The following is a 13,719-nucleotide window of genomic DNA, read 5'->3' as shown; positions in this document are numbered from 1 at the left end:
AGACAGAGAGAGGTTAGGAAATGTTTGAAAAAAACACAATGCATTTATAATTACAGTACGATTCTTGACAAATACACAAGGATGTAATGGCGCTGAACTGAAAATGAATGTCAAGGTCAGCACCATTATTTTTGGATAAGTTCTCCAAATCAAGACTAAAGAATGCACTTTAAAAGGGGGGGTATTTATGACATACAAAGGCTGCAACTTGGTGAAGAATGTTCAGCATAAGACTACAATTCCACAATTCATGGAATGTCTCTCCATTGCCACAATTTACTCGATTCACGGATTGGTAATGTAATTCAGACAATCAAATTTTTCAACAAAAGACCTGGGCCATTATAGTACTTCCCTGCAAGTAGTAACTGATACAATTTAATGTATTCTCTTTTTTATTTTATGATCGTTAACTTCAGAAGAAGAGAACGGAAGACTTACCAGTCCGGGTGGTCAGTGTTCCCAACCTGAGTTCATATGAGAAAAGTTTTCTAAGCTCAGACTTAAGTCCAACCAATAGGTTTCCTCTAATGACGAAATCTCCGAGCCTGGACCAAAGCCTCAGCAGCACATCAAGGTTATTGAATCAGCCTGCACAAGTCCAGCCATCTAAACAAGCCCCAAGGTATTAATGTACTCATTTATATTGAAGCTTTTATTTTAAATCTTAAATCTCATTGATAGCTTCCAGTAATTTTTTTTTTGAATTGGGTACAATAGTACATCAAGTTTTAGGCTGATGTGTTTATACTTGAATAGGGCAGAGGATTGGGAATAAAGTCATGGGAATTAGAGATACTAGTTAGTGGATATGACTTTGTGGAATTTGACATGAACTAATGACATGAGTGAAGCCATAGATTGTGGTTTTTAAATTGACAGTTGGGCTTGAGCAGAATCTTGCTGCCAATCATGCAAAGATTACTGCCAGTACAATTTGATGCTTGGAGCCATAGCAGTGTAATTACTTCCTGGATCTCTCTCTCGGCTGAACGAGATGTCATGCGTTTCTACTGAGCCCCAATCACCTGATCAGACAGATGGAAAATGTCTTGCAGACATTTTGAACATAGATTTATAGATATGCTTAAACATCTACTTTACTTTAATATTGTTATATACCTTTCATTTTGCTTATTTTCAGAAGTAATTCCTCAACTTTTGAAAACAAATCCCTTGTAATTATTTCAGTAGCTGCCTCTTTGCTTCTTGCAATTAATAGTGTTTGCCGATTGACAATGCTTGATTGAAAGATTTCTTCATTTTTCTTTTCTGTTTGCTATTTATCTGTACATGCAACAAAAGTTTAATTGCAATTTGTTAATACTACATGGACACAAAATACTTCACTAATCAATAAAGCACTCTCTTGTATTGACATCCTGCTGCCCACTTCAGACAAGCTGAAATCCAGTATAAACGAAAGAGAGAAGACTAGCTTCGGGGAAAAGCTCCAGAGCAGCTACTCATCTAGCAGAAATGACACAGCATCTAATCAAGAATGTAGAAAATTGCCCTGTCTGTCCTAGCTACAACAAAATAGCTTAAATTTAAACTAGCTAGTTACCTACGATCAGCAGTAAAATGATGTGGAGAGTAATCAGAGGTGGAATTAAATGGCAGCTATTCAATGACTCATTGCACGACATAATTGCAGACCTCAACGCAGCCTCAGTAACTTTTTCTGGAGTGGGGTGTGGGGTGGGGTGGGGTGGGGTCGGGTGGGGAATGAACTGCTTAACTTCCTGGAAGAAAATGTCACATCCAATTGACCTAATTTTGAAAGGCCCATGTCTCAGTAATGACCTGCTTAGGGAATGTTAAACAGACGGAGGGTCAGACTTCCTCTCCTCAGTGGACAGGGGATAAAGGGGATGTATTATAATATCAAGAACGTGGAGAAACAGTATAAAAGGTATGACTCTTAAAAAATGCATAGGAGCAGAAAGACCTGGGGTGTATGTGTGCAAATCATTTAACAGTGACTGGACAGGTGGAGTACATAGTTAATAAAGCATATGGTCTTCTAAGTTCTATTAGTAAATGTAAAGATTACAAGAGCAGGATGGTTATGCTGAACCTGTAAAAGATACTGCTTAGACCTCAGCTGGAATATTGTATAGAGTACTGGGTGTATACTAAAGGGAGGATGTAAATACATTGGACACAATACAGAAGAGGTTTACAAGAACGGTTCCAGGGATGGGAAACTTCAGTAATGATAGAATGAGAAATTGGAGAGGAGAAAGCCTAAGTGGATATTTAATTGAAACAGTGGATAGGGAGCAACTATTCCACCCTATAACTAGATCAATAAACGAGAGGGCACAGTTCAAAGCAATTTGAAAAAGAAGCAAAATGTGGTGCAAGAAGTAGCATTCTCATGCTACTTTTTGAGTCTCAAGTGCCCTGCCTGGAAGCATGGTGGAGGCAAGTTTAATTGTAGTATTCAAGATAACATCAGTTTACTGTTTAAATAGTAAAAATATGAAGGATTATGGGGAAAGGGTGGGAGAACAGCTAAGTCATTATGCTTATTCAGAACGCTAGTGCAGACACAATAGGCCAAATAGCCTCCTTCTGCACAGGAACAATTTTGTGATTGTGAAATCCCATCCTCAATCTGATTGTCATGGGTGCTGCCAGCACTGCAAGGAGGAATGTAGAGATCCTGGGTATCCAGACTTGGGAAAGTTCTGGACTTTTAGCCTGGGAAGTGATCGGGCATCCTCAGGAGAGGCTTAATGGAGTTGGTTTTAGAGGAGAAGCAATGTGGGGTAACACCTTTGGATAGGGCATTATGCACAGGGCACTGTTGGATAAGGGTACACTGGTCTGAATGGGTTAGTACTGAGCAGTACCTTTAGCAGCACCACATATTATGATGACAGCAGGTGGACCTGGTGGGAGAGTAGCTCAGAACCTTTACAGAATAAGACCCACCCTCCAGATACTCCAGAGTCTCTAACATGGGAGGAGTTTTCTCGGGGTCTGAGCAATATGGGCTCTGGTGAGATTTGTGGTAGAATCAGATGAGAAGTCTGGGGAGGTCTACCTTGAAGTCAAGAGCATTTTGTTCCATCTTTTATACTTTAGCTAAGTAGCAAGGTGGGTTTCTCACCAGACAGCAGTAGATTACCAGTTAAAGAGGATTATTGATTTTGGTGGCCCAGCTCACCTCATTAATATTCAGCTTCCTATCTTACCAAATAAGCCAGAAGGAAAGCTCACCATGAAAGTCAGAGTGAAGACATCAGGTCACCCCTTGCTGTAACTAGCCTCCATGTTGCTCAGCAGCAAGCAGCATCTCAGGACTTGATCCATGGGCACCAGCCCCCTCACCCACTGACACTGGCATCTGACATTTGCCAACCCCATCATTCCACCCCGTCGATCTTCTTGCAGGCCACTTAAAAAAGGAAAAGCTGTATTGTCGGGCACACCAGCAACTAGCATTTAAAGGCTGTTGATGTAGCTCATGGATTGGACCAGGCTGCATCTCAGATCGGCTCATGGGCTTTTTTTAATGTTCACCCACATAGCATTCTGCCTTGTCATGCCAAGTAGTGCAGTGACACAACCAGGCAGTTTGCCTTGCTGGTGAGCAGTCAAGGGGCTGTACATCTTGCTGTACAGCAGTGTGCTGCTTCAATCTCACACCTACACCAAGTGCCAGCAGCTTATGCAGTAAACACACTGTGTATGCAGCAAGCAGATAGCTGTGCCTCAGTCTTAGGGGAGTAATTCTCAAAGTCTACGGAGGTACGCATTGTTCAGGTGTTCCCTGCATAGTAGGGCAACAGCAGCCTCCAATATAAGTCCAGGGGATTGACGACAGTCCGGCAACTAGTCAAGGTAATTTTACTCAGGGGTCTGTGCTTCTGCATGCCAGAGAGTGGGTCATCATCAATCCCATGGTTCCATAGCAACCAATCCAGGGGTTAGGATTAATCTGATCGGGAGGATGTACAGCTATCAGACAGGGTTCTAGACACCTCTTGTCCAGGTCTATCCAGTTATGTTGTTTGAGGGTTGAAGGGCTACATGGGGACCACTGTAGGAAGGAGAATTGGGAACCTATTCTTCATGATTAGGGACTGCAAGCTATGAAGAAGGAGAGATGATAATTGTGAAGGTGGGGGGTGGGGGCAACTGTCTTTGTAAGAGGGGATATGATAAAGCATGCGTGGATGGGGGTCATGCAGGAGAGGGTTCATCCTGTCAGGAGCACACTGGCTTCAAGATGGACGGGACATTGCATCACCACAGTAGGCATGGTCACTGCATATGGCAGTGGCTGTTATTGGGAAGGTGCAGGCACATGTAGACAACTCATGGGGACCCGGGGAGATGTGGTAGCCATGGAGTTCATGGGAAGGCTTGCACGGGAAGGGGATCTGGATGTTTGGGGCCTCACCAGCATGTTCAGGTTGAGACTGGAACACTAGCCAACAGAATGCTCACACTGACCTGCATCGTGCTGGAAATTGAAAGTGCCCAATGGAGAAGAAAATGACTGCAAGAACAGCTGGATACACCTGTAAGATAAGAGAGAAAATGTCTCATGGCCAGTGGTTAGAAGTGACGTACGAATTAAATTGACAGTATGGTTAATGTGAGAACCGTAGTGGAATGAAGAGTGGTATTTACTCGATTGGCAGGATGTTGATGCTTCAGTATTCCCCTAGGAGCGGCCCTAGCCTTCTCCTGCAAAAGCCACAATTCTCCTCTTTTAGAGAGTGAGAGGTTTGATGTAAAGCATCCTACAACCCTATGGGCTTATTCAGCCTTATTGTGGACTGTGTTCTCCTGTAACAAAAGTAAGAGGAACTGAATGGGGCAAAAGTGGGTGGTATGGCAGTTTGTTCTGGTGCAGGTGGGTTGAAAGGTGGTGAGTGCCCCCAAGTGAATGAGGGAGTAGGGGGCTATGAAGGGTGGGTGGTGTGGCAGGTTATTGGACGAACAAGAGCAACTGAAGGAAGATGTTGCAGGCTAAGCGTGAACCTTGGTGGGAATTGGTACACTATAGCAGGGATAAGATGTGTGTGGGATACCAGAATCGAGCACTTACCTTGGTGGAACGGAGATCATTGTTTTCTTAGGGCTCTGCTGGCAGTTACTCCATACCGTGGAGACTGCAGTAACCTGGGTAGTAACATCAGATCAACTACCTGGGTCTGATGTTATGCCCTCCTCTTTCAGTCCTCCAGGAAAAGACTCCACTTCTTTGCATCATCCCATCAACCAAGACCTCCAGGGCCCTATCAGAGAATCATGTGCCGTCTTCCCCTTGTCCAACATCCTCGTTACATCTGTCCTCTGATAAGCAAGACAGATTTGGAATGCTAGTGCTTGTTCAGGTGGGCACAGCAACCCCTTAAAGATGACACAGGTACGAGGGATGCTGGTCTTTTGGCTAATATCCACTGAGTGGCGCAATGTAAGATGGGGCTAGAATTGGACAAGGGGACACCATTGAAGCAGAGTAGGTAGATGTGGTAGGTTTGGAAGATGCAGCAAGAAATTCCATCAGGCCTCATGGTGAGAATCCTTCCAAAAACAATTCAACACACTTCGCCAAAATCAAAATGCAAGATTCAGTCCAAAGTTATCATACTTAATTTATTGCATGTAAGCATGCAACTACAATTAAAAAAAAAAGACCTGCAAGATGCTGGAAATCGGAAATAAAAGCAGAAATAGCTGGAGAATCTCAGCAGTTTTGGCAGCATCTGTGGAGAGAAAACAGTTAACATTGAGTCTAGCGACCCTTCTTCAGCACAGACCAGTCTAAGCTAGAGTTGAGAATAACATCAGGCTTACAGGTGTCAGGTAATATTATATGTGCCTGATAATAGACACATGAAAAAGGGGAAAATCCAGCCATTTTCTTATGATCTTCATGACTGAGGTTCCCATCATCAACATTTTTTTTTGGTGGAGGTGCAGCAAGTTCATCATTGACCAGAAATAGAACTGCACCAGCCATATGAACGCTGGTTATGAAGACAGAAACCGGGTACTCAAGGAGGTGGCTCACATCCTGACCCCCTTAAAGCTTCAGTCACCTGCAAGACTGAAGTTAGCAACGCGATAGGATACACACTATTCATCTGGATGAATGCAACCTCAACATTTTACAAACTCAATAGAGGACAGAAAAAAAAAAAGTCCCAATATTAACATTATACTTTGGCTGTGGTATGTAAATCTCAAGGATACACTGCTGCAACTGATCAAGGTTATTTTGTAAAAGTCTTCTAATCTCAATTACGGAACAGGACAAGAGCCAAAATACTGTTCATCTCCAGCATCCCCACCAAGTCACTTAACTCATTGACATGGGACATTTGTAACTGTTTTATTTTTGTTAGGTGAGGAACTTCAGAATAATAATGTGAAACCTTTCATAGAAGCATTAGCAAGAACAATAAGAATTCTGTGAGAAAGCCACCCTACCACCCTCAAGATAATTAAGGATGAACAATAAATACAGTCTTTTCAGTACCTATATCCAGAGAATTTTAAAAGCGTGATTGGAGAAATTAATATGAATTACTGTGATGCCAAAGTGTGGATATTGAACAATTACAAGAAACTAATGGAGAGACTCATTCTGCTTGATTTTTAAAAAAAAATTAATTCATGGGAATGTTGGTGCCACTGGCTAAGCCAGTATGTATTGCCCAGAGATCAGTTAAGAATCAACCACATTGCTATGGTTCTGGAGTCACAAATAGGCCAGACCAGGTGAGGATGGCACTTTCTTTCCCTAAAGGACATTAGTGAAGCTGATGTAATTTTTTTAAACAATGATTTCATGGTCATCATTCAACTCTTAATTCCAGATTTTTATTGAATTCAAATTCCACCATCTTCCAAGACAGGTGTCCATCTCAGGTCCCCAGAACATTCCCTGGGTCTCTGCATTAATAGTCTAGCGATAAAACTACTAGGCTATAACTTCCCTTTCAGGAGCCACAGGAATCTAAACCAATAGCAAAGGTTTTTTTTTCAAATGAGAGCAAAATTTTTTGTGCTGTAAATTGGATTTATTGTTAGAAATAATTTAATCAGGTCTTGCTGCCTAGCAATTTATATCAAATGGAAATATCAGATTAACCTTAGAATATCATTATTGAAACTGATTTATTGCAATTTTAAACAGAGAATACTGTTAAACGGTCTGTGCTTCCACTTAGTTTTCTAATTCCACCTTTTTAAGAGAATACACGCCAGAAAAGAAACAGATTCAATGCTGCTAGTATTTTAAAAGTCTTGTAAGATGTTAAGTCCTCAAAAGCATATTATAATTATCTTATGATGTTACATATAAAGATTAAGTATGTAGCATCAGATCAATCACCAAATAATGCAAATTAACTTTTTTCTGTTCCCATTACAGCATTTCAAATGAGAAAGGCAAGAATAAAGAAACTAAAGGAAAAGATCTTCAGCGACAGGAATGGTTCACAAAGTATTTTTCATTCTAGGAATGAGCTACATGTGTATTTATTCCCATTCTGCCAGTTATTTTCCTTTTAAATGTTCTTCTCAACTAACATTTTCCAGATTCCAACTGAGATTGTAGAGGCAGAATGCTTGTAAGGATATGCCAGTGTTGTTCTGAACAACTTACAAGAAATTACATGAAGTGGGGATTGACTCATTTTTACTCTCTTATGAGGAAGTGTGTCTCTGCTCAGCATATCCCCAGATCAACTGACTGAAGGAGGGCATGTGTCTTTTGGCAATTGTATGTAAAATACCATGTTTCAAAACTCTGGTGTAAACATTAGCATGCTGTCCCACTAGAGCTTTTATATCAAAAAGAACTGTTTCTTGCATGCTGTTTTACCATTAATTTTAAAATAGCTTTGGGAGACTTATTACTGTTGTCATCAACTTCCCTATGATCCAAGGACATCTATTCAGGGTGGTGGAGTTTCTGCCATTCGTCTCCATGTGACTAAATAAACAGATTCTTAGCTCATCAATCTTTGGTTACATAGGGAGGATGTCCCACTGGTGGTGGGGTCTGGAATGCAGAATTTGCTTCCTTTTCTTGCCTACTCTGTCAATGTTCTGCTTTAACATTTTACATATTATGACTCAAATCTTCATATAGCCAGTTAGAGGAGTTGCCATCATTCTGAATAGTTGCTAATAGGTTGTTCTTGACCATTAATGTCAATGCTACCAGGATTCAGGACAGAAACCTCCAGTGTCCGGATGGCAGACAACTATCTTCCCTGCTATGTCATTTTTAAAAAAAACTCTTAAATGGCCAATATTCAATGAGAGAACAAAGAAAATGCTTCACAGATTCTCAAGAACTGATGTGTAGAACATTATATTAGTATAATGTTTAACAACTATAATTTCAGTAACTTTGAGGAGTTGATATTATGAAGCAAAATGGATTCATGAATAGCCAATTCAAATCCCAAAAAAAAATGCATGAGTTATAATGCCTTTTCCACCAAAGACATGTTAAGCTTGAAAATGGAAGACTACCTCCAAAGTAATTGAAGAGGTAGCTACAAAAATTAACTTTGCCAAGAGTACTGAAACAGCCCAGTTAACCATACTATTACTAAAGTCATTCAGCATTGTATATATCAGAATTTTAAGAGAGTACATTTGTTCTAAAAATGAGGACAAGAGTTTATTGTGGATAGAATAAGGCAGAGTGTCCAGGAATTAAGTAATACATAACTCAGCGTGAGCATATAGTTTTACCTATAGAAACCACTAATAGGTAGTTTACAGCCATTTTACAGCATGCATTCATTTGGACATTAACATTCACTGTGTTGAATTGAACAAAACATGTAAAATCATGCTGTTAAGATAAGCATCAAGATCTTTCTTTCATTAGAAGATAATACCAATTGTAAGGACAGAATATGGTTGAAGAATTTACCTGTGTGAGGAGATAATAACAATGTATACTTCAGGAATTCAGGAAAAACAAGTGGTTAAGGACAATCTCAACTAAGACTTAATTTTCTGGGCATTCAGTGTTAAGATCAAACGTGGTCTGTTTCCTAGGTACAATGCATGCTACCCGCACTTTTGTGCTGGTTGATGACTGCTCATCATCAACAGCATTCATCCCAACCGGGAGCACAATAATAGGTCTTCTCCTGCTAACTTTATCTCTGTTAGTGCAATATTGCTGTGTTGTACCCAGAGAGCCTGGTGCTATTTGTACAGTTTGTAAATGTAATTTAATTCTCACTGTAAATATTAAAATAAATAACATTTTCTTTTGGGAAGAGTCAAGTAAAGACTAAGACATGACAACACAAATACCAGAAATGAATTGGGTATATACAGATCAATACCAAGCACATCCCAAAACAATCGATGTAATTATTATTTTGATGATTCCATTACAAAGAATATTTGTTAGCCAAGTGTAATCTTAAGAAAATATAATTTATTCCTTGGAAGCACAACATAAACTCTCAATACCATTAACCTTATGAAACAATGATTTATATAATAACAAATTCCAGACTTAGTCTATGTAAATGGTTTGTGAATCAAAAGGTCCTTTCTTGTTCTGTGCTTTTAATATAAATTTGTTCCTACCGTTCCCTTATACAACAGGGCAGCTGCAATTGAGAACTGAGAGAGGAGAAAGCAGAGCATCCAGGTACCAAGATCAGGGATAAAACACAATGTGTAAAATAGAGAATACTGCTAATTATGAATCTTTTAAAAATTAAGCAGAATTATTCATTTTAAAACTATATATAAAGGTATAGTTCAATATTCAATGATCAGGTTCTTGCCTTCTGGCCATGACAATTAGCTCTTATTCCAATGCCCAGTCAAGTCAAACTTCAACTTTTTTAGTTAGCAGCATTTTAAAAGAAAAGTCCAATTCAACCAAATGTATCAGCAGAAGACCAAGTAAACTTTCAGTCAATTGGAAAATTGGAAAGAAAGCACTCCAGTGGCTGGGAGTCATATCCGGCATATAAAAAAAGATAGTTGTGGTCATTTGAAGCCAGTTATTTCAGCCCCAAGCTATCATTTCTAATTTTCAGATCTTAACCACAGATTTAAATTGACGGTGTGTTCATTACAGTATCAACTATACTTTTTCTTATATGGTTCCTGAACAAATGCAGCCTTAAGCTAGAGATACTACATTCATTTAAGTAATTCATCACCAGTACTTTCACCCTTACACTCCCAGTCCCCAAACCTCAGTAAACTGATCTGCAGCAATCTTGGGAAAGAGTTAACCTACGTTCAGAGGAGTGGCTCCTCACCCTTTCCTTTTTGATTCATGGGGATGATTTTTTCCCCCAGTTGGTGATCCTTGTGGGTGAATTTGAGTATCTGGTCACCACAGCCATGTATTTTGATTGTTGTCTGTTTTCAACTGCTTCATAGAAACGTAGGAACAGAAGTATGCACGTGACCCCTTGAGCCTAATCGGCTTTTCAATGGCTAATCATTGAGCTCAACACCTTAATCCTGTCCCCCTGACCCCCTATATTCCTTGAAGCCTTTAGGCACAAGAGCTAAAATTGACCTCCTCCTTGAAAATGCAATGTTTTGCTCTACCACACGAAGTGGTTGAGTGAATTCCACAGGCTCAGCACTTTCTGGATGAAGAAATTTCCTTATCTCCGTACTAAAAAGTTTACCCCTTATGCTTAAACCATGACTTCTGGTTCTGGACATCCCCCCTCCTCCCAAAATTGGGAACATCCTTCTTGCATCCAACCTGTCAGAATTTCATAGGTTTCTTGGATAAGACCAAAACTACACACAATATTACAAGTGTGGCCTTACCAATGCCCTGTTTCATTGCAGCAAGACGTCCTAGTTCCTGTACTTAAATCCATACAGTATGAAGGCTAACATACAGTTTGCCTTCTTTACTGCCTGCTGCACCTGCACGCTTACTTTCAGCGACTAGTGCACGAGGATGCCCAGGTTTCATTGAACATTCCCCTCGCTCAATTTACAGCTGTTCAAATAATCTGCCTTGCTGTTTTTGCTACCAAAGTGGATAACCTCACATTTTCCATATTATACTGCATCTGTCATGCATTTTTCCCCTCACAATCTGTTCCAATCACACTGCAACATTGCCGCATCTTCCTCATAACTCACTCACCCTTCCACCCAGCTTTGTGTCATTTGCAAATTTTGAGATATCGCATTTAGTTCCCTATTCCAAATCATGAACATATATTGTGAATAGCTGGGGTGCTAGTATCAATCTCTGCATTACCCCATTAATCATTGCCTGGTATTCTTGGAAAAATGGGTCTTTTTCCTACTCTGTTTCCTGTCTGCGAACCAATTTTTCAATTCATCTCAATACACTACACCCAATCCCATGCGCTTCATTTTACACATTAATCTCTTCAATGGGACTTTGTCAAGAGCCTTCCAAATCCAAGTCCAAATAAACCACACTCATTGGGTCCCCTGATCAATTCTACTAGTTGCGTCCTCTAAGTATTCCAGTAGATTTGTCATGGATAATTTCCCTTTTCTAAATCCATGCTGACATTCAATTGCCTTCTTTCCACATTAAGGTAAGAATTTGTGCTGTCTATTAATGATTGCATTTTTCAGCTTCATATCACAACTCCTCAGATCTACACGAGATCTGGTATTAAAACATACCAGAGGTAAGGTATGCTATGATGAGAAGACCACCTCCCAACCAAAGGCCTCTCCAAGGACCACAAAGCAGGAGTAGGATGGATATTGTCCACTTTCCTGAGTGGATGCAGCTGCAGGATTCAAGAAGCTCAATACCATCCACAGCACTGTAGTCTGTTTGATCAGCAAGCCATTCACAAAGTTATTCAACAACTCTCTCCACCCACAGCAACACATCAAGGCTCTTTTGGCAGATGCTTCCAAACCTGTAAGCTCCACCAACTAGAATGACAAGAGCAGCAGGTATTTGGTAAGCAAATAAAGAATTTAAACCTGTACTCGAACATCTTCCAAGTGTTTCACAAGCAATGGTCTAATTTGAACACAAACCATACTGCGTGTCAGAGCCCAAAAGTAGAAATGAACAGAATAACCAACGAAGCTGCTGAGCGATGACAGATTACAGAAATACTGGGAAAATTTCCTCCATCTAACTTGAAGACCAACAGCCCCAACAATGGAGCTCTTTTGCAGTCTTGTACTTGACTGTCAACTTAGATATGAGCTCAGGTTTCTGGTGTGAATGTCGAACTCAATTTCTGGGTCAGGATGAAGAAGCCACGGACTCAGTCAGGCTAATAAATAATAGAAATGGCTCAAAGCAATTTTCTTTTATCTCACTTTCTATTGGCATACAGATTGTTTCCAGTGCTATTAATAGTACCAAAAAGGAAACAAATTAAAAATCAATTGCAAGCTCTGTTTGAAAAGTCATATTTAGTAGAATGCAATTTTGCTTTGGAAAAATAAAAACTAAATAACAGATTTAATCTATTACATACAAGCAATCATTTTACACAAGAATTTTATTTAAACAATACATGATATTTTACAATATTTATAAAATCACTCCTTTAAAGGTCATGCAAGTTTATTTACATGTCTGAGATAAAAATAAAATATTTCAGCTTTTTTGAAACAGTTGAGTTGATGTTAGTACATCTACAGCACACTGATACTCTAGACATTCTTGCATGAACTCCTTAAAGGTTTCTTTAAGTATTCTGTGTGCTTTGGTGTTTCTTTTCTTGTACTGCATGCTTAACATTTTGTCAGCCAAGTAATGCAACCATAACACATTTGTGTGAGGATTATATTCTGCCCAGTTGTTACTGAGAAACAAGAGAAATAAATATTCATCAGTTTTATTTAAAAACCACAAAAGAGAAATTTTTTTTTTAAAAATAGCAACATTATGAATTTTCAAGATTTGGATTCCTATAAATGGTCAACTTATAATGGTATGCAAGTGTACTTTAATTATTCCATAAATATTTTGGCTATTTTACCCTGAGAATATCATCAACTGCAACATTAATTTGATACACATTCATGCAAAACAGAAAAGACACTTTTTCAGTGAAGTTCATATTTGAATACTTCAAATGCTTGTATAATATCCCTTTATGATCTATTCTTAAGCTGGGGTTTAAAAAAACCTATTAACATCTATGAGAGTATGACAGAACAGGTGTAATATGCTTACACTTGGATTTAAATGATTAGAAACTATACCACCAAAATGGTAACATTATGACCCCGGTAGGTTTCCAAAGCAATATTTCAGATTGAAAAATTCTTAATAAAAATCACTAACTTTTCTTCTATATGTAATCACGACTAGACTCACAAGAGAACTAGAATGGAATCACAAACCAACAACCCCTGCCAGCTGCTGTCAAAGGAACAGGCATATATTTAATGTCCAACAATGCCCACCAAACCCTATTAAAATTACCCCAGCGTGTACAGTTACCAAAATATGCATCGCCATTTGGTAGCCTCAAGTGCCTCAATACTTTCTCTGCAAGTGTTATATGTCATATGACAAACGTAAAGTGATTTTTCACAACATGTGGATGGACTCTATGAAAAAGAATTGTTAAATACTTGCAATTACTCACAGATTTTCCTCCTTCATTTTTCTGTATATCTCAAATTGGTAATCTCCTTGTCCACAAAAGAAACTATCCTCAGAGGAAAGATCACAGAAATGTACAACATCATCTGGGGAGA

The 13,719-nt window shown here is 39.3% G+C and overlaps 2 protein-coding genes across 3 annotated transcripts in view; one reads left to right on the top strand and one right to left on the bottom strand.

The window, feature by feature from the left end:
* The window catches only part of LOC125484373 (protein FAM184B-like), a 35,353-nt gene extending 26,152 nt beyond the window's left edge, over nt 1-9,201 (top strand). Inside the window, exons 6-7 of the mRNA XM_048602815.1 lie at nt 420-625; nt 7,406-9,201. Of these exons, the coding sequence (XP_048458772.1) occupies nt 420-625; nt 7,406-7,493 (294 nt within the window). The 3' untranslated portion in view covers nt 7,494-9,201. The remainder of the gene's footprint in view (nt 1-419; nt 626-7,405) is intronic.
* A 3,355-nt stretch (nt 9,202-12,556) lies between these two features.
* Nucleotides 12,557-13,719, bottom strand: part of haspin (histone H3 associated protein kinase) — a 56,328-nt gene continuing 55,165 nt past the window's right edge. For both annotated transcript variants that reach the window (XM_048600445.1, XM_048600452.1), the window contains exons 14-15: nt 13,608-13,710; nt 12,557-12,815 (exon numbers count right to left, since the gene is read on the bottom strand). In XM_048600445.1, coding sequence (XP_048456402.1) covers nt 12,608-12,815; nt 13,608-13,710 — 311 coding nt within the window. In that variant the 3' untranslated portion in view covers nt 12,557-12,607. The remainder of the gene's footprint in view (nt 12,816-13,607; nt 13,711-13,719) is intronic.

Source organism: Rhincodon typus, chromosome 1 (genome assembly GCF_021869965.1).
Source record: "Rhincodon typus isolate 14 chromosome 1, sRhiTyp1.1, whole genome shotgun sequence".
Classification (NCBI taxonomy): Eukaryota; Metazoa; Chordata; class Chondrichthyes; order Orectolobiformes; family Rhincodontidae; genus Rhincodon; species Rhincodon typus.
This window is presented reverse-complemented; position numbering and strand designations above follow the sequence as displayed.